Source organism: Ruditapes philippinarum, unplaced genomic scaffold (genome assembly GCF_026571515.1).
Source record: "Ruditapes philippinarum isolate M1 unplaced genomic scaffold, ASM2657151v2 ctg2601_1_1_1_1, whole genome shotgun sequence".
Classification (NCBI taxonomy): Eukaryota; Metazoa; Mollusca; class Bivalvia; order Venerida; family Veneridae; genus Ruditapes; species Ruditapes philippinarum.
In genome coordinates, this window is record NW_026861565.1 from 30,472 (window position 1) to 58,008 (window position 27,537).

Consider the following 27,537-nt stretch of genomic DNA (forward strand, 5'->3'; position numbering starts at 1 on the left):
TTCTTACATATATTTTCATTATCCAAGTCTTCAATTATCACCAAAAGAAGTTGACCAAATTCCCATGACAACTAACCGAAAACATAGTTATGAAACCAGTGTAGCCGATCTGTTTATAGTAGCAGAAGTTAAATTCTTCTGTTTATGCGTCTCATTGAAAAAAAAATTTTTTTTTTTTTGAATTTTGATAAAAAAGGTTAGGAAGAAAACACCGACAAGATGGAGCAGATGTCCGATCTCAAGTAAGTTGCCATTTTTTTTATTATTATCCTTTTTTTCTATTCCAGATTTTCTAATCACAATTACCATTGTTTGTATATAACTAAATTATGTAGATAGCAATTATTAATTATGTGTATTTTACGGCAGCAGAATGGAAGAAAGTTTTGAAAATTTTACACGTTTTTCTGAAAGAACACAGGATTTGTTTAAAGTTACAATTTATGCCACTTTAATTTATAGTAACTGCCAATGTTTATATCACATCCTACTATTGTCAATTTTCACATATGTATGACTTCCTAAGCGTATTCTACTTTGCGACATAGATAAATCTCTTTTCATAAACCCTTTTGTGATTCTTTGCTATAATGTGTAGATATCTGAAATTTAAAAAAAAAAAAAAAAAAACGAAAAAAAAAACATGATGACCGGTCACTTTATTTAAATGATAATATCCCAATATCTATAATATGCCTATAATTTTATGTTAATAACCCTCCAATCTTATGTTTATAGCACCACAACATTACAATAATCTGCAATATCCCAACCATAGCATGTAATGTCCCGACACCCATCTTTAATATTCCTACATTCATTTGTAATACCCCCACATTTATTTGCAATGTCCCTAAATTTATCCGTAATATCCCTACCATTCCTTGTAATTACCCGATAAGTACCTGTTGTATTCCTACAAATATCTTAAATATCCATAAATATATCACTAATTTATCTCTAACGTCCCTACATCTATCTTTAATATCTAAACAATTACCAATAATATACCTACAGTTATCTGTAATTTACATACGATTACAGTAATGTCTCTACAATTATCTGAAATATCCCCACCGTTACATGTAATATCCCTACAATTATTTGTAATATAGTATCCCTACAACTACATGTAAATAATATACCCCTACAATTTTCTGTAATATATCTACCATTACCTTTAGATCCCTATAATTATTTGTAATATCCCTACAACAATTTTAAAACACCTAAAATTATCTGAAAAATCTCTAACATTACCTTAAGACCCAAACAACAATTTTGTAATATCCCTACAACTATCTGTTAAACACCTACAATTATTATCTGTAACTTTTCTATAGCTATATATGATATCCCTACAACTATCTGCAATATTCCTACAATTATCTGTTATATCCGTGTAATTATTTTAATCCGATCATATTTTAGGACGGAGAATTTAAAGAAAGGTGCGGCACCTGTAAACAACGATGATATTATTGACCTTATTCAGACCAACATGTTTGCAGAGATTGGATGTGGTATGTATAGTTTATAGGTCCTATCTAAAGGTTAACATCAAAACCTTTTGTGAGGACCCTACATGGGGATCACCTTAAGTTTGCTGGGAATAAAAAAAAACTTTTGCAAAGGCCCTGCATGGAGTCACTTGAAGTTTGCTGGGATTAAAATACACCCTTTTGTAAGGGCATTGCATTGGGGTCACCTGAAGTTTGCCGGGAATAAAATAAACCCGTTTTGTAAAGGCCCTACATGGGGGTCACCTGAAATTTGCTGGAAATAAATTTATCAAGCATGATATTCCCTTAGCATTTGAAAATCAGTCATGTTCTACTAATGACACTTTTGAGTGGCTGACACGTGTACTCTCTAATGGTTTCAGGTGCTTATTCTTTGTGAATATTATAGTTTATACAGTAAAAGTGTCTGAACCTTGACATGTTTATACTGGAACACATAGATTTGATTTTTTTTGTGTTGATTTATAATGAATATATATTTGTACAAATAAATTTAATAGTAAAATATGCTTGTGCTTGATGAATATACGTTTGAACGCATAGATTTAATAGTTACATGTGTTGATTTGTAATGAATATACATTTGTAAACATAAATTTATCAGTAAATGTGCTGATTCTTTATGATTATACGCATAGATTTGATATTTACAGGTGCTAATTCGTAATAAATATGCCTTTTTACACATATATTTAATAGTTAAAGGTGTTGACCAATGAATAAATTGGTACACATAGATTTAAGAGTTGGGGGTGCTTATTCATGATTAATATACATGTATTTGTAATATAATTATGTTTGAGAATTCTGAAAGAAAAAAACGTGTCTGCTTCATTTTCAATGTACAAATAATTAGAGTCCAACCCTACAGGAAATACAGGTATTTTTTTAGTATATTCATACGAGACATGTGCTGGGCCTCATACAAAGTTGTTTCTTGATATTTTTTATAAAAACTAACTTTTTAGCATACGATTGTTTCCAGGGTATACATTTAAGTTTAAAATATAAATTATGTTGTCTTTTATATATGTAATTTATTTCCCAATTCAGGTCCATTATGTCGTGTGAACCCGTTGACAGACCGCGGGAAAAGGTTCCAGTTGTTTAAGATACTATGTTTGACAGTGATACCTATCCTCGGTGTATGGGGCTTTACGATGTACTCACTTTCAGACAGTGTGGAAAGCAAAACCGACATTGAAGTTGTAAGTTACATTTTGTGAACCGGATCTGTCGAAACGTTAGGTTATTAAGGATTACTACAGATATTACGTAGATTTAGGATATATAATAGTTAGTCCTCATATTCATATTTAATCAGTGATTTGTGTTTTGTTATTTCAGACACACGTCGTATATGTCTGGTCATCTTTACGTGGTGAAAAGATTCCTGATTCCGGCGCACTCCGGCGTCAATTTCTGATGTTGCTATTTAGAAAAATAGTTATTATTTATTATACTGTGCAACCTTTCGAAAAGTTTATTAAGTAATGGAGACATTATAAAGGCTTGTGTCCTGTCAGTGAGTGTGCAGTAGATTTTTTTTTTATTGTGGTCTCTTCCTTAAATATACCGGAAATGACCAACTGCTTTAATTAAATTTGTCTTTTTTACATGCATAACCATGCATATACCAAATATTATGATTTAAATATTTATCACAGGCAAAAAACTCGATGTCTATAGTGGTAGTCCTTGGACGCTTAATCCATCGTCTGCAGATGGAACGAGATATGAGCGTTCTGTATTTAAGCGATCTTGGACCTGGAACCAAAACGTTTCTTCTCGCAGAATATATGGCTACTGATGACGCGCTAGAGAAGCTGACAATCTGGCCTGGTGCCTTACAGGTATAGCATTTTATTCTTATAAACACTTGGACAAATGTATTCTAGTGAGAAAAATAATATTTTATATTGTATATGGATATGATACTGAATAAAAGTTTAGATTCGGATACCTCTTTCCGTCAGACATATAAGTTAAAGCATATGAGTTTCTTAACTACTCTAAGCTAGTTCACAGCCACTCCTAGGTTAAAGAGGCTTTTTTCAATTCAAACTCAGATCTCGGGTATTTGATTGGTCAGAATTAGAATCCTGTACAAAATCTACACTGACCAATAAGAAACCATATTTCAGACAATAATAAGAGAAATGTTTCATAGCTCTTAATGGTCACCTTTGACCAAGGCTTAAAAAGAATACTTATAATAATTAAGTAACTTTCTTAAGAAGGTGACAATAACATTTTAAGCCAACACAAATTTGGTGATTTGGTGTGTGTAGACAAGTTTGAACGCGGTGTTTTATTAATGTTAGTTGAGTTCTTGTTTTCGATTTTGTAATGCATATACGCTTTTCTGCTTTAGAGAAATCCCCGGGAGCAGTTCAGAAGCAAAGTTAATCTCATGTCCTATATAGCACAACACAGAACATCCCTGAATCCGAAGAAAGTAGATCTTTATGAAGAAATCAACTTTTACAGGTAGGTAAAATAAAGGGACTCTGAACAGTCAGATTTATAAAATATGGTATGAAATAGTATGATTTACATAGATTAAAAGGATAGGTTGTAGATTTATATTACTATAAATACGTTTCTTTCAATCGAATAGTTAATTGGGCTATCCGTGAGCGAATTCTTATTTGTTACATGGTTTGAAGCATTATAGGAACTTCACTAATGTTAAAGGGCATAAAAGTTTAAGAATGTGTAGCACTTAAAATCTACAAACGGCAATAAAGAAATAAAATCTGAATTAAACTGAAAAATCGACTGTTTGTGCGATTCTTACCTGGATTTGAGTGAAGAGCGTTGCAATGCTTTTCATTTTTAGGTCATTTTTCACAATAAAACTTACTATTTTAGACTAACGGGGTGAGAGAATGACCAAGTTATTGTTCGAGACCTTCGTCAAATGGTAATAAATCTTGGACAAATATTTTCAGTCCCATCATATCGAAAAAAAACTCAATGGAATCCCTTTAACGTTAAATTGCCAAAGAAGATTGGTCTAAAATGCAATTTAACTGCATAATCAAACTACATGTACATAAAATAGCTAGCTGGCAAATCTTCTATTACAGTGACATCACGCGGGAGTTTCTGGAATGGCTAGTAGAGAATATTAAAGGTTCCGGGTTCGGTGCTACTTGGAAGACGCTGGTCGCTTACCAGAAGATAACTCGTTGTAAAGAAGATATCGGTGTGGAGAGAGCATACGGTGCCATGTTTTACACGATTGGAATGTTCCCTCGCTGGATAGACTTTGAATTTTACAACGACCAGGTTCACGACTTTAAATACAACTACAAAACCGCTGTTTTCTACTCCGATATAGTTGTCCCATTGCTTATGGAAGAAGTTAAGGTAAGCAAGACTTTATGCAAACATATACAGTGCAATTGGTTGTAAAAAAATAATATTAATGTAAAACGATTGAAGTATTGATAATTGTATATGGTTTGGTATACTATACATCACTTCACAAAGAATACGCATTGTACAGTACTAAAATGTATTACCAAACTATGTTTAGAATTTGTAAGACATATAATAATGGTATACTTTGAAATATTTCCTCCGATTTGTATGTTAGACTTGAAGAATATGTTACATTTTATTACGTGAAATAAAATGTTACACATTTTATTATTTGTGACTCTTGTGCTTTGTTACAAATTACCAAGAGCTGCTACCTTTATTTTCTGTTAAGTATCGGAACTCCAAACGTAGTTATATGGTTTCATAATGTCGGATATATCGTTATTTATAATTCTAATACAGGAAATCAAATCAACGGGCATCAACATAACAGTAACAGTAAACGCCTACCGGTATGAAATACAGTACCATGACCTGAATGTGTCTTACAAGTCGGAGGAGAAGACGAAATGGTTCTTTGACAACATGACGGAATATCTCGACTCATTACTGATGATTCAAGAAAAAGTTGCCAGCAGAATTACAGAGGAAGTTGAAGAAGTCCTCAAACAGGTAAAATGATTTCTTCTTCTTCTTCTTCTTTTTCTTCCTCCTCCTCCATTCCCCTCGTTTTCTCTTTTTTTGATATTTTTTTTTTTCAATTTTATTATCATAATCACCGTTGTTGTTGTTACTTTTATTTTATTATGATATGTTATTATTATTTATTGAGGTCGAACATCTTCAACACTAGATTCTGTAGTCGTGAACATCAATACTTTCTTTAGATTCTGACAATTATCCCATATGCGTTCTTTCATCTCATTGACAATTCAACGATTTGATTTGTTTATGATTTTAGGTTATCACAAAAGTTGTGATTTACGCATCAATGGTCGTTGTAGTAATTGCTATGTGTCCAGTCATCATGTTCTCATCTGAAGCTCTTGCCAGCGACATCCAAAGATATACACAGACTCTTGTTGCCAAAACAAAGGAACTGAATTTAGAAAAACACAAAACAGACACACTCCTGTATCAGATGGTACCTAAGTCAATTGCAGAACGACTGAAAAATAGTTCAGCGGTAGAATCCGAATTCTTCCGATCAGTCACGATTTTCTTCTCGGGTATTTCCGGCTTCAATCAAGTATGCGCCGAATGCTCTCCCATAGATTTGGTAAAGATTTTGAACAGTCTGTATACTGCTATGGACGAACAAATTGGCAATTATGACGTGTACAAGGTGGAAACTATCAACGATTGTTACATGGTGGCATCAGGTATAAAACCACTAAATATCTTGCTAATATGCCTATTGATTGGCTTGTTAACAATTTTCTTTAGATATTCCTGTTATTGGATATTTGCATATCGGAGATAAAAGCGCTAAACTAATATATAACGTCTTAGTAACTGTTGAGTAAATGTACCCCGATGTTACTAAGACTCAAATCTGAGTCACACTATCAGTTTTATTCTGATATGATAGAGGCATACGATAGAGGCATATACTAATGGTAAAGGAGCACTTTAAAATGGTACATTGTATTAGGTGTTGTTTTTTGTTTGTTTTTAAAGAAAAATCTTGAAACGTATATTTATTAATGAAAACCAAATTTTGATTTGGCAAGTTTCATATCAAAAAAGGTTATTTTAAATTGCAAATGTACAATAACATTATGAACTTTTTACCTTAGATTGAATATTTCTTTTGATTTGAGACCATATTTTTCATTTTGTATATATTCAAGTTTTTGTTGTTGTTTTATTCCATTGTGGTAAAAGGAAAGATCACAAAAATATGCACAATTACTGGTTACCAAAAGAACGGAACTGAACTTAGAAAATAAAACAACACAGAACAGACACACTCTTGTAGCAGATGATTTATAAAAAAAACGCCAAGGATAAGTTTAATCAACATAAATAAAAACAAAATATTCATTCTGAGGCATTATGTGCCTTTAAATTCACATTATAATTACAAACTATGAATAGCTTTTTCTGTAAGGTACAAACAATATAGAAAAAATGTCGTTTTATACTTTTTTATACTATAATTTTATCATTGTAAATATGGATGCTTTAAATTTCAAATGTTGAATTCAGGTTTACCAAACAGAAATGGAGAAAAGCATGTATCAGAGATTGCCTCTATGGCAATTGATGTGCTCCACATGTCTCGAAACAAACAATTCCCCTCCGAACATACACCTATACAACTTCAGATTGGAATAAATACTGGTGAGTATCACATAAAAACAAGTTTATTGTGACAAACGAAATGAACGACGTTTCCCATTCAACTTTTCTTGCCTTTTCTTTAGTTTCGCTTTTGAGCCAAAATAATGTTCACATATAATCAAAATGACAAGTACATGCTAGTAAGATGCGGGCGTTGCAAAACAATTGTAATCAAAGTACTATATTCCCATCGGCCTAAAACAGCCTTGTCTGACAAGATGGTGTTCATCTAATGTGAAATAAATAGTTTATAGTCATTTGAAAATGAGAAAGATCTGTGTTAAATGGATTCCTCGAAAACTAACAAATACTTTCGAAAACGAAATCCTGCAAAATATTTGACCAGTGTCAGATTACAGCATGACAACATGGCATCGCATAAGGCGTCTTTAGTGCAAGATTTTATGCAGAGAAAAATTCGTTGTGCTCCCCAACCCCCGTATTCATCTGACCTTAATCCCATGAGATTCTTTTTGTGTCCAAAGCTAAAAAACATTCCAGGTCGAAAATTTGTTCAGCGCAAACACTTTGGTTCTGCAGTATTCTAGTGTCTAAAATGACTATGAAATGCCTTCAATGATTGAATCTGTACGTTGACACTGTGTATATCTGTTGGAGGTGAATGGTTTGAGGGAACAACATGAACAATTCAGTGAGGAATGAAATTTTACGTGCCTAGATGCATTCATATTTGAACACTCCTCGTAGCAACTAGTTCTAATATTTGTTTACACATATCTTTAGTGTTTATTGTACATCTGTGTTGTTAACGTTTTATATTAGACTTTACCCATTTGTATTGAAATATTTTTGTCAGAATCACGTATTCCATTATGCTAATAAAATGTTACTTTTCTTTTGTTTGACAGGTTCAGTTTCTGCTGGTATTGTAGGCACAGTTATGTTACGGTACTGTTTGTTTGGTGATACAGTCAACATTGCTTCTAGAATGAATTCTTATGGCCTACGTAAGTATAACGTCATTTTGTCTTCCTTTTTATTTACAATACCGGTATTACCCAAAATTAGTACTAGCTAGTCTGCGGAGGATGTCTACAAGTTGTCATTAGACCTAATTAAAAAATAATTTCTGTTTTAAATGAAAAGGCTGCTGAACAGGTACAAAGCACACACATGTTTAGATATCTTTTTACAAGCATAGAGTTATGAGTTATTCAGAAGCTGGTTGTAATCAAATTAGGTACAAAGTTATAAAAAGTTATCTCCAGTAGTGTCGTACCAATGATGTAATGCTCCCACAATGCCGTTAGAGACGTTTCTTTCCCCTGTAATTTACTGAAAGGGCAGTTGCAAACTGATAAGGACTTTGCTCGACATTTGCAAAAGTTATATAACAGAACATAGCTACGGAAAAAAATAATCACAACGAGATAGTAAAAGAAAATTTTATTTTATTTTTAAATCTTAGTGATGATAATGTCACTTTATTTATTCATTTGCTATACTTTCAGCCAACCGCATCCATATAAGTGACAATACTTACTTATGCTTGAAGAAAACTGGCAAGTATAAGATGAAGCTACGTGGAAATATGGACATAAAAGTAAATATCATAACATCACTTCATTAATAATACATTATAAACCATTTAACCGTTTATAAATTTCATAATTATGAATGATAGTCGAGATTTTCTGATTGAGCAAAGAAAGCACAAGAAATAAATGCTTTCTAAGTCAATTCGGTGTGTAACCATTGGTTTATATACAGATATATTGATGTTGTTGTACGGGTTAAAAACATGAATTTCATTTTTCTAAAACACCTCTGTATATGCATAATTTTGGTTACTTATCAATAAAAGGAAGCATGAAGCTTACTAGCGGCTACTGTATATACCAATGGGAATGTGCAGACCACATTAGGGTCTGCATCTAGCTACGAGTATCTGTGAAATATCAGTTTGTAAAATCGGTCAGACTGCAATATTGAAACTAGGCTTACACCGTTCGCTTTTTAGTAAGAAGGTTTTAAGAAATGTTCCCCTAAAAAAGATAAATGATTCAGTCCTTACAGAAAGATGGACAAGTTCATTTAACATTTCCAGCGGGATAAGGGCTAAGTGTGGATGTAAAAGCAGATTCGTTGCAGATATTATGCTGCTGATAAGTTGCAATTAGAAACAAAAAGACAATGCAAATGATGCCTCTCTCATGTAATAAGCTTGTAAAACATAGAATTATACATATTCATATTTTAATGAAAATATCATTGCTTTTTACCAGGGTAAAGGTCGAATGGACACCTACTGGTTGATAGACCGGATGTACGGCGGAACGGGCGGACCGAATGACGAGGATTATTCTAAAGATCGTCTGGTTAATGAAGACGCTTACAATGTCACTAGACCAACAGAACAAAATCTTGGTGAGCATGTACGTTTAATTTCGTTAAGAATAAACGAAAAAACTTTTAAATCATTTTTATTTAAATTATCCTTCATTGTTACCAAAGTATCAAGGATAAAACATAATCTAAAAGCAATGATGATAGCTTACATTCTTTTGCGCCTTTATTTTTATACCCACGAATGGTGGTATGTCATTGCCTGTCCATCCGTCTGTCAATCTGTCTGTCCACTTTTAGTCCGGTCAACAACTGTGTGCATACTAGTGGATGGATTTTGAAATAATTTTGAAGAAATGGGTACACATAGAGACTATATCTGCGTACAACTTCTTGTCACTAATGGCGAAAAACATCTCGCAGGTAGACTTCCTTCAATACAGACATCATCTATGTTCACGATGTTTGATAGGAATCATAACCCATTGTTAGTCATATGAATAAATAAATATCTTAAATAAACCTGTCCACCTTTCAGTCTGGGTAAAACTTTTTATTATTTTAGAGAGAAATATGTTCTGACTGACTAGCGAACAGAACTGACAATGATCTGACGGCACGGATGGAATGGCTATGTTCAACGAAGTTATGTAGTAGACATTTAACGTCCTTTCTGGATTCGAACCAACAGCGTCAAGAGAAATATGTTGATTCGTTTTTCCTAAATAAACCAGTTTCAACTCACAGATTTCGATCTTTTTTATGGTTTTATGTTTTTGTTTTCTCGCGGATGAAGACTCTTTAGCATTCTATTTATCATTGACATGATCCCGACTTTATAAAGGCTATAGATACACAGAAGATTTTTTTTAATCTTTTCCTTGAGTGGCATTTGCTTTATTGCAGGAAGTTCCGATTCGTGTGTCAGCCACGAGCTATTACCCGCCACTGATGAAGGGGATGGCAACGTTGGCAGACGACAAGAAGAAAAATCGAAAAAACGTAGCAGCGAAGATTTAAATCACAGACGACAAAGCTTTGAAGACTGGTGCTAAATGGGATTTTTAAGATCATAGGGACACACGTCAATTATTTATAGAATTTTCCCTACGTTTGATTTCGAACTTTCTTTTTTTTAAGTAAGGTGATATAGATTAAGCTTAATTAAGTATTAAGAACACAGGATTCTATCAAGCTGCATGGTAGATATGCAGGTTGATTTTGCTCAATACAAATACCCATAGGAATGGTCCCAGAATTAAGCGTTAAATGCAAAATCTTGATTAAATAAACACCATGCGATAACAGGGACACATTGATTCTGATATGATTTTCGTTTTCTGAATTGTCAATTTAATAGTGGTTTTCAACAAAACAGTACGAAATTTATTGCAGTAAACTGTTGGAATAATGTTTAAAAACTGCCGGCATTTTCGTTTCAATGAAGCACATGACGCAACTTTTCAATGTATGAAAAAGCAATTGCAAGTTTTCGGCAACTTTCCGTCTTTCCTTCAATCTTCGTATGAGGCCCCGAAAATACACGGAATAAACACAGTCTTTCTATACATAATTGGAGCTGCGTCACGACAAAACCAACATAGTGCGTTTGCGACCAGCAATGGATACAAACCAGTCTGCGCATCCGCGCAGTCTGATCAGGATCCATGCTGTGCGCTATTATGTTTCTCTACTTGTAATAGGGTTTGTAAGCCCTGATCAGACTACGCGGATGCGCAGGCTGGTCTGGATCCATGCTGGTCGCAAACCCATTATGTTGGTTTTGTCATGGCGCGGCTCATATATACATTTTGTACTTATTATTATTATGTTTCAGAAACCAAAAGTACAACTGTTGATGATGTTTTGGTTATGATTTATGTTAATGGGCATTCTAACGAGGATAGATGTCAAGATGTATTTTCAATGATATTATTACCGAAAATACTTTAGTTTCCAACGGATGTCAATAAAATAAATACATTCATACTTGTTTACCTTCAGTCTTCATTCACAGCAAAAGTAACACAGTAGAGGAACTTTTAATCCGTGTTATATCAGAGCTAGATGATTATGAACTACAGGCCATGTGTGCAAAATTTGAAAATATTTTTTTTTGAAGTACCTGTTTTTGCTTTCTTTGGAAGTATCCATATATCACTATAAATAATCTTTGTTTTTATATACATGTGTCTCGATATATTGATATACATTTTAAAAAGTAAATATAAAACAATGATATCATTTATTTTACACGTCATTTATTTAACACCTAATAAAATGTTACTATTAACTTTCTTTATTTGCACCACGTATAAATGTGTCATTATTGGATAGAATATTATCTATTTAGTCTCGTTTTTATTCCCAGAGTCCAAAAAATCCATATCAAATCCATATTGTGCTCCATCTATCCGTTTTCATTTTCCTAGTTCAAGAAATCCTGTATCAGACTTCTATTGCAATTTAGCCAGCCTCGCTTTCATTTTTGAGTCCAAAGTTCCACATCAAATCCATATTGTGCCCGAAATAACTGTATTTTTAATATAATACAAAAAACACCGTATATTTTGAGTGTTTTCTTAATGTCATTGTGTTTTCGCCTTAAGAATTTGTGGTAGGAAATAAAGAGTTAATTTTACATTGTTTAGTACTATATTGATTTTATTGGACTCGCACACAGCTACAAAACGTATATTGAACTCGGCGTCCGATAAAGGTTCAATAATGCATTATAACGGATAACTCGTAATACTTTCTGGACCATGAAATGTGTTATAGTGTGCTGCAGTAAGTTTTTATTTTTGTATGTTAAACTTGTATAAGTATTGTTATATATGTATATATACATTTTAAGGTAGTGTTTTGATTCTAAAGTTTTGTTATGTTTAAATGTGCATTGTCAATTGGCGATAAATTAAAACGTGAAAACTTTGTGTAAATATTGCAGCCAATTGAAAAGATATTCTTCGGTTTAATTTATATAGTATACTTGGCTTGAAAGGGTTGGGTTAAATTTGATTAGTAGTAACCATCATATTATTACGAAGAAAATTTTCACTGCAATAAATTGGATGATTCTGTATATTTTAAATGAAATAATATAAATAATAACACTTTTAATTAGAGAACTTTTAAAAGCCCACGAGGAACAAAAGCTCAGAGCCACCAAACTTGACACATCGTTCAGATGAATCCATTTCAATTAGATTATACAAAACAACTTGCCATTCAGCTGGTTTATTAAACTAGAATATTGTACGTTTAATTTTACAAGCAAAAATCCCATTTTTCCTATCACCCTTGCCTATTGTGATTCTGATCGGTAAAGTGATTTGGTAAAGTGATTTGGTGGTGAAGTGATTCTTGGGATTTTGTCTTGGTGGGCTTTTGCCATTGTGGCTATTTGTCTAGCTGTTTTTTTGTTTTTGTGTTTTTTTTTTTTTTTTTTTTTTTTTTTTTGGGGGGGGGGGGGGTATTGTCCTAGTTTATATTTGTTCTTAACATGTCCTAGACTTCGTTTAGATACCGGATAGTTACAAGGTATTTTGCTGTTTAAAATGTACCAGATACTAGTAATCGATTGCGTTTTATCGCGTAACAAAGGCGGTTAAAATTCAGAATGAATGTGTTTTTTTTTCTTATACATGTATACTGAAATGTTATGTTTGTTTCGCCGACATTGAATATTTATCAGTGTTCGAATTTTAGCATATATTTTACATGTGTGGGACCTAAAATAACTAATTGTTAAATATATATATTCCCATATTTTATTTGGTTTTCTTCTCCTTAAAAAAAATTTCATTATGCCCGTTTTCTGCATGCTTATTTCGACATAAACTTTTATTTTGTTACTGAAAAAAAACTATTAATTTATTAATTTCAAATGTATGAAAGAAGGTAATAAAAATTTATTGAATGTATTTGTATGATATGGAAATAAATATTTGTTCTTTTTATAAATGTGTTAGTTTTACATTTAATCCTGTCTATTCCTGTCATGGCAATGTGATGAGATGACATTTGTTCGCTACGAACGCCGAACTTTTAAACTTTGTTATGAAGTGGTTTTCTGTGTTAGAGCAGGATAAAAAAAGACAACAGTGTGTGAATTGGTAACTTTAAGGCCCATTAAGCTTCAGACATGCTATAATTTTTATTTCTCAAAAACTGATTATTTTTGGTATCTTCTTACAGTTTCCAAAAACATACCCATTTGCAATATATCTTTTTCATCTTAAGTTCTGTTGGTATAGTGAATTGGTATAATTTTAGTGAATTTTGTATGGAAGTCAAAATACTACTTTGTTTACATCTTGCTACCTTGACAACACATAAATGTATGTTCTGAGATACTTTTTTGCAGTTATAGAACATCTAACATGCACTTAATTCATTTTCTTAACATTATAAAACACATGTTTGACATTTCTAAAGAATAAAAAAATATAAATTTCTGAGGCATATTGTGACAAGATACAGCTTATATGTTCGACAGAGCGTTTTCGCAAATTTAATTAAATTTTGTATTCATAAAATTGCACGATTGTAAAGCGCTCCAAATTTGACAACATTTTCATGAACGACAAAAAAAAAACGAAGATGTGTGTACATGTTTTGTTGTTTCCATCCATCTGGAATGGTATTTAATTATATAGGGCATTAAATTTTTCTTCGAATAATAATAATAATAGGAAGGCGCCAGATTATTCATTATCTTAAACATCATAATAGTTTTTTTCTGTGAAAAGGTCATTCAGCGGAGTTCAGAAAATGGTTAAGCAGATGGAGTGTCATAATCTTTGTCTAGAATTAGTCTTGCAGCTCTCTTTTGGAACTAAATGACTTTATCTTCTAGAAAAGATGTATAGTTACCATAAATTATCCATTGGTAAAATATATATGCATTGAAAAACATTGCTGTGTGACGGAGGCAATGAAAGAGATATACTTTTGAATCGTAGACAAAATATTTTATTTGGCAGATGTATATAATGGAAATTATTATCGGCAGATGCTTAACTTATATTGTAATGATCTTCTTATTTGTATTATTCTTGTTTGGCAGAATACATGATCGAGACATTCATTCTCTTACTTGTCAGATGCAATTCTTGTTTTTAAAATTAAATCCTTGACCTTATTTCACAAATTATTGCATATTTACCTCTAGATACTAAAATTTTCACAAAGATATATAATTGCAAACTTAAATGAGGCACAAATACGAAAGTCAAAAAGAGTTCAAAAGAAATAGGAATAACCGTCTTGGTTTCCATATATAAACATATTCAAATGTATGGGGGTTATTAATGCATGCTGAACCCCTGCTCCGTGATTTTCGATATTCACTGCACAGCTCATGCACTTTAAATACACATTTTTGGGGGTAAAATAAATAAGGTAATACAGTATTCTGTTATCATTTCATTATACCCCCAAAAACGAAGTTTGGGGGGGTATATAGGAGTCACCCGGTGGTCGGTTGGTCGGTCGGTCGGGCGGTCGGTCGGTCGGTCCAGACGTCCGTTGCATTTTCCTTGTCCGGACCATAACTTGAAGACTTGTGGTTGGAATTCAATATAACTACATACAATGGTCAAGCACATTGAGAGGAAGTGCAGTGCACAAGAACCATAACTCTATCTTGACTAATTACAGAGTTATTGCCCTTTGTTACTTTTCCTTGTCCGGGGCATAACTTGAAAACTACTGGTTGGAATTCAAAACAACTTCATACAATTGTCAAACACAATAAGGGGAAGTGCAGTGCACAAGAACCATAACTCTATCTAAAGTAATTACAGAGTTATTGCCCTTTGTTACTTTTCCATTGCTTACTTTTGTCCGGACCATAACTTGAAGACTAATGGTTGGAATTCAATATAACTACATACAATGGTCAAGCACATTGAGAGGAAGTGCAGTGCACAAGAACCATAACTCTATCTTGACTAATTACAGAGTTACTGCCCTTTGTTACTTTTCCTTGTCCGGAGCATAACTTGAACACTACTGGTTGGAATTCAAAACAACTTCATACAATTGTCAAACACAATAAGGGGAAGTGCAGTGCACAAGAACCATAACTCTATCTAAAGTAATTACAGAGTTATTGCCCTTTGTTACTTTTCCATTGCTTTCTTTTGTCCAGAGTATAACTTGATGACTAATGGTTGGAATTCAATATAACTACATACAATGGTCAAGCACATTGAGAGGAAGTGCAGTGCACAAGAACCATAACTCTATCTTGACTAATTACAGAGTTACTGCCCTTTGTTACTTTTCCTTGTCCGGGGCATAACTTGAAAACTACTGGTTGGAATTCAAAACAACTTCATACAATTGTCAAACACAGTAAGGGGAAGTGCAGTGCATAAGAACCATAACTCTATCTAAAGTAATTACAGAGTTATTGCCCTTTGTTACTTTTCCATTGCTTTCTTTTGTCCGGAGTATAACTTGAAGACTAATTGTTGGAATTCATTATAACTTCATACAATGGTCAAGCACATTGAGAGGAAGTGCAGTGCACAAGAACCATAACTCCATCTTGACTAATTACAGAGTTACTGCCCTTTGTTACTTTTCCATTGCTTTTTTTTTGTCCGGAGCGTAACTTGAAGACTAATGGTTGGAATTCAATATAACTTCATACAATGGTCAAGCACATTGAGAGGAAGTGTAGTGCACAAGAACCATAACTCCATCTTGACAAATTACAGAGTTATTGCCCTTTGTTACTTTTCCTTGTCCAGAGCATAACTTGAAAACTACTGTTTGGAATTCAATACAACTTCATACAGTTGTCAAGGACATTAAAAGGAAGTGCAGTGCATAAGAGCCATAACTCCATTTTGACAAAATACAGAGTTACTGCCCTTTGATACTTTTCCTTGTCTGGAGCATAACTTAAAACGTACTGGTTGAAATTCAAAACAACTTCATACAATGGTCACGCACAAAAAGAGGAAGTGCAGTGCACAAGAACTATAACTCCATCTTCAGTATTTATAGAGTTATTGCCCTTTGTTCCTTTTCTTTGTCTTTCTGGACTTATTACAGAGTAATTCAATAAAACTTCATCAATGGCCAACCACATTGAAAGGAAATGCAATATACAAGAACCACAACTATCTTTAATTGCCCACAACCATAACTCTATACTTCAATTTTTTTACAAGATATTCTGTTACTAGTAACATCCTCATTTCCGAAGCAGTCTTGTGGGGGTATTAATCACATTTAGTGATAGTTCTAGTTTAATTATAATATATATCACAGTTATTCATCATTTAAATACAAACAGTAAAACATTCTGACCAATAATAACAAATCCTGACACAAAATCAGGCCATAAAATTAGCTTAAAGTACTAAAATTTCATCTTCATTATCTTTAGGTAAGACTATAAAACAAAAACTGCTTCCATAAAATCTAATTCTTGAACAGCTTGGGACATACGTATATCACATTTCCATCCCTTTCAAAATTACTCAAGATTTTATTCTGACATAATGATAAACATTATTTCAATATAAGTTCACTGGCGCTTAAATTCTTCCATGCATCTTCATTATAACTGAAGGAAGTAAAACTGTTCTTATTTTTAAATTTTCTTGTTAAAGCTTAAAAGAACATTTTTATTTAAGTATAATATAGCAAAGAGTTCTCATGATTTCTCACAATTACTGCACTGAGACTGCCTGTCCCTGTATTGAAGGTCCTGACCGTGTGTCGCGCTCATTAGCACGCTCTTTCACGTGCTCAGCAATACCAGGAAGGCGGGAGAAATAGTTCCGTGCCAACACGTGTTTTTGCTGTACTTTCTGTATGAACACGTTACCGTAACCCTGCAAATAAAAATAAATTGATTGTATCAAAGTGAATAAAACATTCAGAGCACTTTGTCATTTAATGAAGTAGGATGTTTAAACAAAGACTTGACAATTACAACATAACACCAACCTGACCCAAAGTCAGTAATTTTAAAAAAATCACCACTGCAAAAAAGATATGATAAAATAACCACAATAACTTACATAAGACAACACATTCTAATTATTTTTTTATTCTTAGTACTGATTACATTTAGCATTTTACATCTCATATATACAATCAGGCTTTTGCTAAAAATTATTTCTAAACAAAGGCTATAAAACAAGAAAACCTGCCACTCAAGACCATCATAATAAAATAGTTGCCAAGTATATGTCAAAACTTCTTGTTTTCCAGAAAACTAAATCTATGTTTTAATAATGATCTTCATATCATCACCTTAGTGCAATAACAGGTTAAGTCCTTCTAAATTCAATAGGTGTTAACCAGTTATTGCACTAAGGTCACAATATATGTGTATAAATGACACATAATGGAACAATCTGATAAGAACAAGAAAGTATAAAAAATATACCTCATCCAAACTGACAAGTTTCTGGTGGGCTGATGCCTCATCTTTGGTAAGAAGTATACAATTCCATGGTGACCATTCCTCGTGCTTGTTCCAGCGTACAAGAGTGAGATCAAACAAGTCATCCCAAGCACTAAGGATACTCTGTCCACCCCAAACCTTGTCCACCAAATAGCGAAGATCATGCTCCTGTGATGTTTATATAAAAGAATAATATATATGATTTATAAATATGTATATGAAATGATAAAGAAAAGAGCTGGAACAAGAAAAATTATACTCTTAAATAACTGACATTAACTTATTTTTCTCACTTTCATATAATGCCGACTGTTTACTATCTCATCAGGGCAAATAAACATAATACAATGTACAATGGTAACAACGTCAATTGAGGAGATTTGTGTACACATGTGAATGCAAAGTTAATTAATGTTATTTTGTTAAATAAAACTTTTACACATTTGTGTACTATTTTACACATACAATACAAGCTCTCTGCAGAGCAATGACCTTTGAGAAGCAAAGGGGTGCCTTAAAAGATGTTAAATCTATTGTCAAGTCTTACTAAGGGCAAATTGAAGTTGTTGTTATAAGGATGTAGTTGTTCTGTAAAGGTTGCACTGTTATTTATGCATTTACAAGACAAATGCCGTTTATTTTCTGAACAATAATTCTGACATGCCTTTTAACAAGATATGAGTTTGACTTAAATGTCCAGTTTTAACTTTTGAAATGTCAATTGTAAATCTCAGGGACAAAAGACAAGCATGAAACATAATTGTGTCAGTAAACAGTATTGTAAACTTGCCTGCCATTACTTTGGAGCTCTCACAAGTTACAACTTAAAATATCAATCTAATATTGGTATTCTAAAAAACTCAAAAGAAAACAAATTCAATCATTTAGTACAAAAGATTTTTCTGCAGTTATTACACATTTACTAACCTGTAACAAAAATGCAATTTTGGATCCATCTCCGATGAGTTCTTCAGCTTTACGAAGCTGTTTAAGAAGAAATCTGTATAGACTGTAATCTTGTCTAACTCTCGCGTCATTATCAATCTTGGTACATCTACGACATTTGCCGACGTTGCGAGAGTTCGAGGACAAGGCAAACTCTGTGGAAGGTAGGTAACTGTTGCAGCTTGGACAGAAATAAATATTCTTTCGCAACACTGATGGATCTTGAGGTACCTTTAATTAATAAATTAAAGAATTAATATATAAATCAATGTTCATGGAAAAAGTTTATAACAGGCGCATTAAATAAATCAAATAGGCATTTAATCATTTTTTCATTAAAAAGCAACTTTTTGAAGATTTGGAAATATTTTAAGATTTTAGATGACAAATTCAGCATTCATCAGATGCTAGGTCATTTCACATGATGGTCTGTTAATAAATAAAAGGAAAAACATTTTCTTGGATCAAAGAAATAAAGAGTCAGTATTTGAACTTGATAATGAAACCTTTTGTCACAAAGCAATTGCTCATCATTATAAATGTGAAATCTACACTGACTCAATGGAACTATCATAATAAATGAATGATGTCACTACTAAGTCACTCATTTGAAATATCATATTTATAAGATAAGGTCACTAATACATGTATAAATTCACATCCATATTAAATAAAATACTTCAAGAGTTGGGTAAACTTTAGTTTAAGTTCTTCAGCATACCCCTCTTTAGACTGTCAGGATATTGAACACAACACATGGTAGAAAAAATGTGAAACAGCAGCATGTAAAGTTTTAGAAGCCAGAACTAGATAAATTCCTGACAAATTTTGTACAATATGTGTCAATGCACTGAACATATGTCCAGTAAACAAACCTTGAGTAATTTGGCAGCCTCTGGGTTGAAGGTGGGTGTTTTGATGTACTGCAGGAAAAGGGTGGAGATACGTTTCCTTAAACCATCAAGGTTACTTTCCTTCACTCCACGCATCAATAAATCAGCCTCCCTGTCTATCAACTCTATAATCTCCTGTGTCAACTTACAGTCATGTTCCTGAAGTAAGAAAAAGCACATGATTTCACAGTCATGTTACTGAAGTAAGAAAAATCACATGATTTTACAGTCATGTTACTGAAGTAAGAAAAATCAACATGATAACACTGTGAGTCATGTTACTGAAGTAAGAATAATCAACATGATAACACTGTGAGTCATGTTACTGAAGTAAGAATAATCAACATGATAACACTGTGAGTCATGTTACTGAAGTAAGAATAATCAACATGATTACAGCCATGTTTCTAAAGAAAAATCAACATGATTACAGTCATGTTTCTGAAGTAAGAAAAAGCACATGATTTCACAGTCATGTTACTGAATTAAGAAAAATCAACATGATTACAGTCATGTTACTGAAGTTTGAATATTGTGGGCTAAATGGAACTTAAGTTATTCTGAAGAAACTGTTTTCAATTTCTAAGTAATAGTGACCTTGACCTTTGACCTTGTGACCCCAAAATCAATAGGGGCCGTCTACCCAATATGGACAATCATCCTATTAAGTTTGAACACTGTGGGCCAAATGGAACTTAAGTTATGCTCCGGAAACTGTTTTTTCAGTTTTAAGGTCATAGTGACCTTGACCTTTGACCTTGTGACCCCAAAATCAATAGGGATCTTCTACCCAATATGGAAAATCATCCTATGAAGTTTTAACACTGTAGGCCAAATAGAACTTAAGTTATGCTCTGGAAACTGTTTTCAGTTTTAAGGTCATAGTGACCTTGACCTTTGACCTTATGACCCCAAAATCAATAGGGGTCTTCTACCCAATATGGACAATCATCCTATGAAGTTTGAATATTGTGGGCCAAATGGAACTTAAGTTATGCTCCGGAAACCAAATTGCTAACAGACGGACGGACGGACGGACGTCCGGCCGAAATGGAATAAGGGGCCATTTCTTTTGTTATTTTCTATTGTTTAATAGAGGGCCAATGGCCCCTTACTCTATTGTTACGGAATGAACTCTATTGTTCTCTTTTGTTCTGTTTACAGTTAGATGGCCCCCTATCCCTATTCGGTAGTGCGGACGGACGGACAGACGGACGGACGCCAGGGGGTATAACATAATATGTCCGAAATTCTTTCGGGCATATAAAAATCAACATGATTACAGTCATGTTTCTGAAGTACACATAATCAACATGATCCCCAATCATGTTTCTTAAGTAAGAAAAATCAACATAATCCTAAATTGACTGATAATTACAGTCAGGCTTTCATTATTTTTTTCCTGTCTAGAATGATTAAAATTATCAAAACTTAGAAACCCATTATTGTTAAAGACCTCTATACAACCTTTGACTTATGTATGACAAACAAAATAAGGAAGAATTCATGTTGTTAGATTTTATTGAAAATAATGTACCTTTACTGTATGTTTAAGGGTTAACAACACATCAAGCCGTTCATCTTGTGTGAGAAACTTCATGTTGATACTGTTGTATATATCCCGCAGCTCTTTAGCGCGAATTGTAAATGGAGTGTCCATTTCTGTATGCTTTCCGTCAAAACCTCTCCATTTCTTAGGGGCTGCAGCCTATAATGAAGAAAAAAAAATACATTTTAAGAACTTGCGTTTCTTTTATTTAAATAATATATGTAGAGACAAAAATGTAGCTCCTGTGTTGTAATAAGATAAAAAAAATATTGAATATCTTGCCACTGTAATACATTGTTATAAGTATTTCATTCATTATATTTTAATATTTAATAAAATTTGTTATCTTGTATACTGGGGACATAGGCAAATCATATTTTGCTGCTTAGCTTTCAAAGAATATAATATTCTCACCTTATCAAGAAAGTCTTGTATTCTCTTGTCTTTATTTTCACCATCAGCCTCGAGTTTATGACGACCTATGGAGGCTATAAGTTGTGTCTCTTGATCTAATAACATACATAGAGCAGCCTTCCTCTCAGCACCAGTTAATGTCTCATCTATTCTTGCTAATTCTTCCTGTCTCCATTCTGTAATTACAATTTACATTTTTTATAATGGCATTATTAACAGGGCAGATTTTTATTTTGCTTTTATCCATGTACTCCAGACTTCACATAGGAGTTTTCAAAAACTGGTCAAACTATCTCTTTCATTTAATTTGGTTTGATTTCATTTAAGAGACATCTAATTTGTAAAATGGTGACATTCCATCCTTAGTAATTAAGGAGGACCTTCATTTTTACTTTGCTGTATAAGACAATCATTTTCCATACAGTCACAACCAGGGCATTTTGGATTAATAAAATACAAAAATATGTATAATCAGGACACTTTAACAAAACAGTCTGATTATTACAATTACACATGCAACATTTTTTGTGTGTTGGGCTTTAAATTGCACCTGGGCTAAGTATAGGTTATATGGCGACTTTCCTGTTTACTTGGTGGAGGAAGACCTTGGGTGCCTATTTGTGCATTATTTTAGGTACAAACAGGCACCTAAGTAGAACCACCAATGTTCTGCAAGCCAGCTGGGTATCTTTCTCACATGAAAGAATCTGAAGACGATTGCATTGCTGGAACCTACAGTGGTGAATGGCAAGGGGTTTGAACGACCTTAACCACTTAGGCAAAGACACCCCTCACATATAGCACCTAAACTGATAAAAAACTAAATAGTATTTAAAACAATGAATCTTACTTTCTAAAGCATGATATAAAAGATCAAAGTCTTCTTTTGTTTTAGGATTCATCCTTCTTTCAAATTCTTTCTTAATTCTATCTGCTTTTTCTTTTTTCTTTCTAATTTCTTCTAGTCTTTCAAATTCTAAACGTTTTCTCTTATCTTCTTTCAGTTTATTAACATATCTTTTGGCAAGCCATCTTCTATAATATTTCTGTATTATGACAACCTGAAATAAATGTAGGAAATATAATTATTTGACCATCAGAAAAATAAAGAAGATACCAGTTAGATAATTTTAAGAAAAATGTCCAAAAAAAATGCAAAGTTGAAGTATTGAGATGTTATACAAACATGAAAATCAAGGGAGATAAACATGATTGATAGATCCTTAAAATACAGAGTTATGACCCTTTCTTTGATACAAAAAAAAAAGAAAGAAAAAAGATTCACAACATATACTGCAGTTAAAATGTAAAAGTATAAAGAGATCTTTTTTTTTTTTTACCAACAAGAGTATTTATAGATGATTTCAAAGGAGATATTTTTTCATTTTAAAAACAAAGGAGCACTTTTTTTAAAAACGTATATTACAAAAGTGGTTTAACAAGAAACAGAAGAATATGTAAACTATCCAACAAACCCTTGTTAATATCATCATATGGTATTCATCTGCTGTTGTATATTTTTGTGGTGTAACAAGTTTATCCTCTATGTTAGAAACATAAACACCAATCCCCGTCATCTGCGTTGAAGTATCGTTTGTTGTTTGTTGTACACGATGAAGCTGCTCAACTGTCTGGGTGTCGCGACAATATTTCTCGGTTCCTGATGGTGGGCGGGGCTTCTGCATGGTTTGAGCGGAGGCATGATGATATTCTATAGATGTCTTTTTATGACGATATCCACCCAGGAATGGTTTCTTTCTTGTTGTTCTTTCAATTTCAACAACTACATCTTTATATGTACTGTCTTCTACAGAATTATAAGAAAAATGAAAAACTTTTTTTTTAAAAAACTGTACCTTTATATCATACTAGAACTATCAATAAATAAGAATAATACCCCCGCAAGACTGCTTCGGAAAAGAGGATGTTACTAGTAACAGAATACCTTGTAAAAGAATTGAAATAGAGTTATGGTTGTGGGCAATTAAAGATAGTAATGTGGTCCTTGTATGTTGCATTTCCTTTCAATGTGGTTGGCCAATGATGAAGTTTTATTGAATTACTCTGTAATAAGTACAGAAAGACAAGGAAAAGGAACAAAGGGCAATCACTCTATAAATACTGAAGATTAGTCCAAATAGAGTTATGGTTCTTGTGCACTGCACTTCATCTCACTGCCCTTGACCATTGTATAAAGTTTCATTGAATTCCAACCATTAATTTTCAAGTTATGCACTGGACAATAAAAAGTAACAAAGGGCAAAAACTTTTAAATGAGTCAAGAAAGAGTTTTGGTTTCTATGCACTGCGCTTCCTCTCAATATACTTGACCATTGTATGAAATAGTATTGAATTCCAACTAGTAGGCAATAACTCTGTAATTAGTCAAGATGGAGTTATGGTTCTTGTGCACTGCACTTCCTATCAATGTGCTTGACCATTGTATGAAGTCATATTGAATTCCAACCATTTGTTTTCAAGTTATGCTCCGGACAAGGAAAATGCAACGGACCGTTGGACCGACTGACCGACCAACCTACCGACCGACCACCGGGTGACTCCTATATACCCCCTCCAAACTTCGTTTCGGGGGGTATAATGACCAACATTGTATCTGTGCATTAATTACTATTATCATTCTCACAGGATCTATGAACATCACTGGTTTAGAGTTTATGCTATTCATAAAGAAGACATTACATGTATTTATAATCATCATCCAAAGAACTACACATATTCTATGCTACATATAATTGACATTATTGTCAATTAAGGTCTGTGGTTTAAACAAGCTTATATTGTTTTATAATAAATAAATGTTCATCATTGGATGCCTTCCTTTTAAAGAGAAGCATACTAATAGGGTATAATCATCATGAGCTACAGTGGTGAAATTTATCAGATATAATCTAACCTGTTTGAACTCTGACTGTGATTACATCAGGCATGTGATATTCTTGCCGGGGTCTGTATGCTTTTATGGGTGTGTTAACTGGGTCAGCTGACTGTAGTTCTAGCTGTATGGTACCATTGGGGCCTACACCCAGATCTGCTAGGGTAGTAGCATCAGTCATGGTTTTACCTGAATGAGAGGGCAAAAAATTATATATTTATTTCATATTCTTCATTCTTTGTTGAATATTATCGCTAGTTTTTACCCTGTAAGTATTATGGTTAAGAGCTCTTAACTTAAATAAAAATTCTAAGGTCAAGTATTTGAAGAATAACAAATTCTATACAAGTCATACTTGTGTGAACTTGTCACTTTAGATAAGAACTATTTCTGCAAAACAATTTAAAACAGCTTGTAACTGCTTCTAAAATCATGTATATATTTTATTTTTATATATCATATTCACTAAAATGACTAACACAAATGGGGTGTCAACAATGAATAAACAAACTTACCATCAAACATAAGCATAATTAGATTGACTGGCATCTTCAGCTCTGAGCTAAAATGTTGTTTCAATTGTTCCAGTGTCTGTCCCAGGGTGCAAGCCTGTGTCACCACTTGTCCACTTGGCATCAAGACAAACTTAACTGAAATTTTAAAAAGCACAGACTGCTTTACGATTATCATAAAGAATTGTAATGACAGATAGTCAAAGAAAAAAGATTCTCAAAGAAGTTGTTCATTTTAGTTTCTTAACGAAAGAAAGTTAATAATTAAAGACCAATAATATTTCATCATCTACATTTTAGCCAGTACCCAAGTGAGATGCAAACAATTATCATTGATGTAGGCTGACATATGTCAAGTATTACTTGGTATAAAATTACAATGTACCTGTGGCAGTTGCTTCCAAGTTGACCTTTGACCTAGGAGTAACAGCATGTGGGTCCACCTCAGGTTCAGGCTCCTTGTTCAGCTCTGTTTCAGTTGAAGCTTGCTGGACAGGGGTAGGTGCTGGAGCAGGCTGCTCATCTTTACTTTCCTATTAATTCATAAGAACTAAATCAATATCCAACAGTAAGGAAAATTTCTGAAAGTTTCATTGCCAAAATTTAACATGACTATTTTATGACGCAGATAATGTTTGTATAAGATCTGAAACTAAACAGGAAAACACAGTTTATTCATTATACTAAATCAATAGTACAGGTATTTAGATTTATTTTTTTATTGAATTAAATATAAAAAAAATGATTATTTCTGTCACCTTAGAATCTTCTACTTTCCCTTCTTTTATTTCTTCTTTCGTCTCTTCTTCTTTCTCTTGTTTTGTTTCGTCTGCAATTGCTTCAACTTTTTGCTCTGCAGGTTTTTCTTCCGCAGACTCCTCTTCCTGCTAAAAAAGACAAGTTGATGTAAATTATCATAACTGACAAAGAAATACATTGTAATGAGTGTTCTTTTGTGAACTTATTACTTTTTCTTATAATAATTATATCATATTTAAAAAGAAGCTTAGTTACTACACATTGCGAAATAATATTTGCTGAAACTTCTGTTATAATTTTCATCATATATGACCTAATTCATGAAAAAGTTTCATGTTTACCTTACATTCTAATACCCAAACTTATATACTTATAGATTTAAAAAATGGCTAGCAATATAGATATACTCCTTTCACCTTTTGAGATTGTTCAGCCTGAGGTTCTTCTGTGGTTTCTGCTTGAGCTGGCGTATCACCCTCTGGTTTAACTGCAGTTTCTGCCTGGGTCTCACCTTCAGGTTTATCAGCAACCTCTGTTGTCTCTGGTTTCACATCTGATGGCTCCTTAAATAATTTCAAAATAAATTAACTCTCAGTTTGCAGACACATTACTGGTTAAGATTATAAGATATAATTTTAAATGTTTTCAATACTTTTGTTACAAATTCTGTGGTAATAATAAAACTATTTTTTCTTATCAATTACATGCACATGTAAGTCACTGTCAAAAACATTTGGTATGTACAGAAAGAAATATCGCTGGAAATATGTTTTGTTACACATACATGTAGAATAATTTGAATTTTAGTGACTGTATCTCGAGATTTTAGATACCAAATAATGGTTTAGCAAGCCAAAAAGTGTAATAATTCATTATCCTCTGATCCTTTTATCGTGATTATGCTCTATGAAGAGTGAGCCAATTACTGAAGATGATGGTATGAACTTTGTTACTGTGTTAGATTCAGTGCCATTTTTTTTACACCACTGTGAGATGTGTTATTTGTTAATTACATGTTAAATTTTACATTCCGCCAATTACAAATGGGTATACCTTCTCTGCTTCTTGTGTTTCTTCCTCTTTTGCTTGTTCTTCTTTAGGTGCTGGGTCTTCCCCACGGCCATCATCTGGTTGTTCCTGCTGCTCTGCAGATTCTTGGGCTGGAGCAGGTTCTTGGGCTGGAGCAGCCTCTGTCTCATTCTGGTCTTGTGTAGGTTCTTCTGCCTTCTGTTCAGGAGTAACTTCTTCTCCAGTTGGTACTGGAACTCCCTCGGTTTGGTCTGCCATTCTTATAGCCTTAGAAACAAAAGTATTATGAAAATCAGTTGTTTACAATCATTTTCAGTCTAGATCTAGAGACATTGGCTCTGAAAACATTCACAAAATCGACTCAAACAAACAAATATTCAATGACAGGTTGAACAATAAATCCAAGTATTGCATATGAGCATGGAACTTAAATTTAATATTATGGATTCGATGTTAAATATACCTTTTTTACTATTTTCTCAGCTAAGAATATTAGTGGCAGCCATTACTGATATTGTTTCATTACGCATGGCAACGAGACGCTTATAACACGGCTAATGGGAAATACATTTTGATTGGTCGGTCGAGTAAAATAAACCA

At 33.1% G+C, this 27,537-nt stretch overlaps 2 protein-coding genes across 4 annotated transcripts; one reads left to right on the forward strand and one right to left on the reverse strand.

Moving 5' to 3' along the window:
• The first annotated feature begins 1,415 nt into the window (after positions 1-1,415).
• Positions 1,416-11,114, forward strand: LOC132716182 (uncharacterized). Of its 2 annotated transcripts, none has more exons than XM_060699390.1 (12): positions 1,416-1,523; positions 2,577-2,731; positions 3,191-3,376; positions 3,898-4,013; positions 4,616-4,898; positions 5,316-5,525; positions 5,815-6,235; positions 7,065-7,199; positions 8,069-8,167; positions 8,672-8,763; positions 9,446-9,595; positions 10,413-11,114. In XM_060699390.1, exons 1-12 carry the CDS (start codon positions 1,502-1,504, stop codon positions 10,524-10,526), a joined length of 1,983 nt encoding a protein of 660 aa, XP_060555373.1. In that variant the 5' UTR covers positions 1,416-1,501; the 3' UTR covers positions 10,527-11,114. The 2 variants fall into 2 exon arrangements, with proteins under 2 accessions (XP_060555373.1, XP_060555372.1); XM_060699389.1 differs by having other exon boundaries at positions 9,446-9,587.
• A 6,038-nt stretch (positions 11,115-17,152) lies between these two features.
• On the reverse strand, positions 17,153-27,511 carry LOC132716183 (IQ and ubiquitin-like domain-containing protein). 2 transcript variants are annotated; one of them, XM_060699392.1, is made up of 15 exons: positions 27,401-27,511; positions 26,962-27,204; positions 26,325-26,471; positions 25,908-26,033; positions 25,535-25,682; positions 25,153-25,287; positions 24,659-24,826; positions 23,220-23,551; positions 22,595-22,805; positions 21,745-21,920; positions 21,319-21,489; positions 19,764-19,940; positions 18,871-19,119; positions 17,926-18,111; positions 17,153-17,365 (listed from the first exon to the last, which is right to left on the reverse strand). In XM_060699392.1, exons 2-15 carry the CDS (start codon positions 27,193-27,195, stop codon positions 17,201-17,203), a joined length of 2,625 nt encoding a protein of 874 aa, XP_060555375.1. In that variant the 5' UTR covers positions 27,196-27,204; positions 27,401-27,511; the 3' UTR covers positions 17,153-17,200. The 2 variants fall into 2 exon arrangements, with proteins under 2 accessions (XP_060555375.1, XP_060555374.1); XM_060699391.1 differs by having other exon boundaries at positions 25,908-26,036; positions 27,401-27,510.
• Between the last annotated feature and the right edge of the window lie 26 nt (positions 27,512-27,537).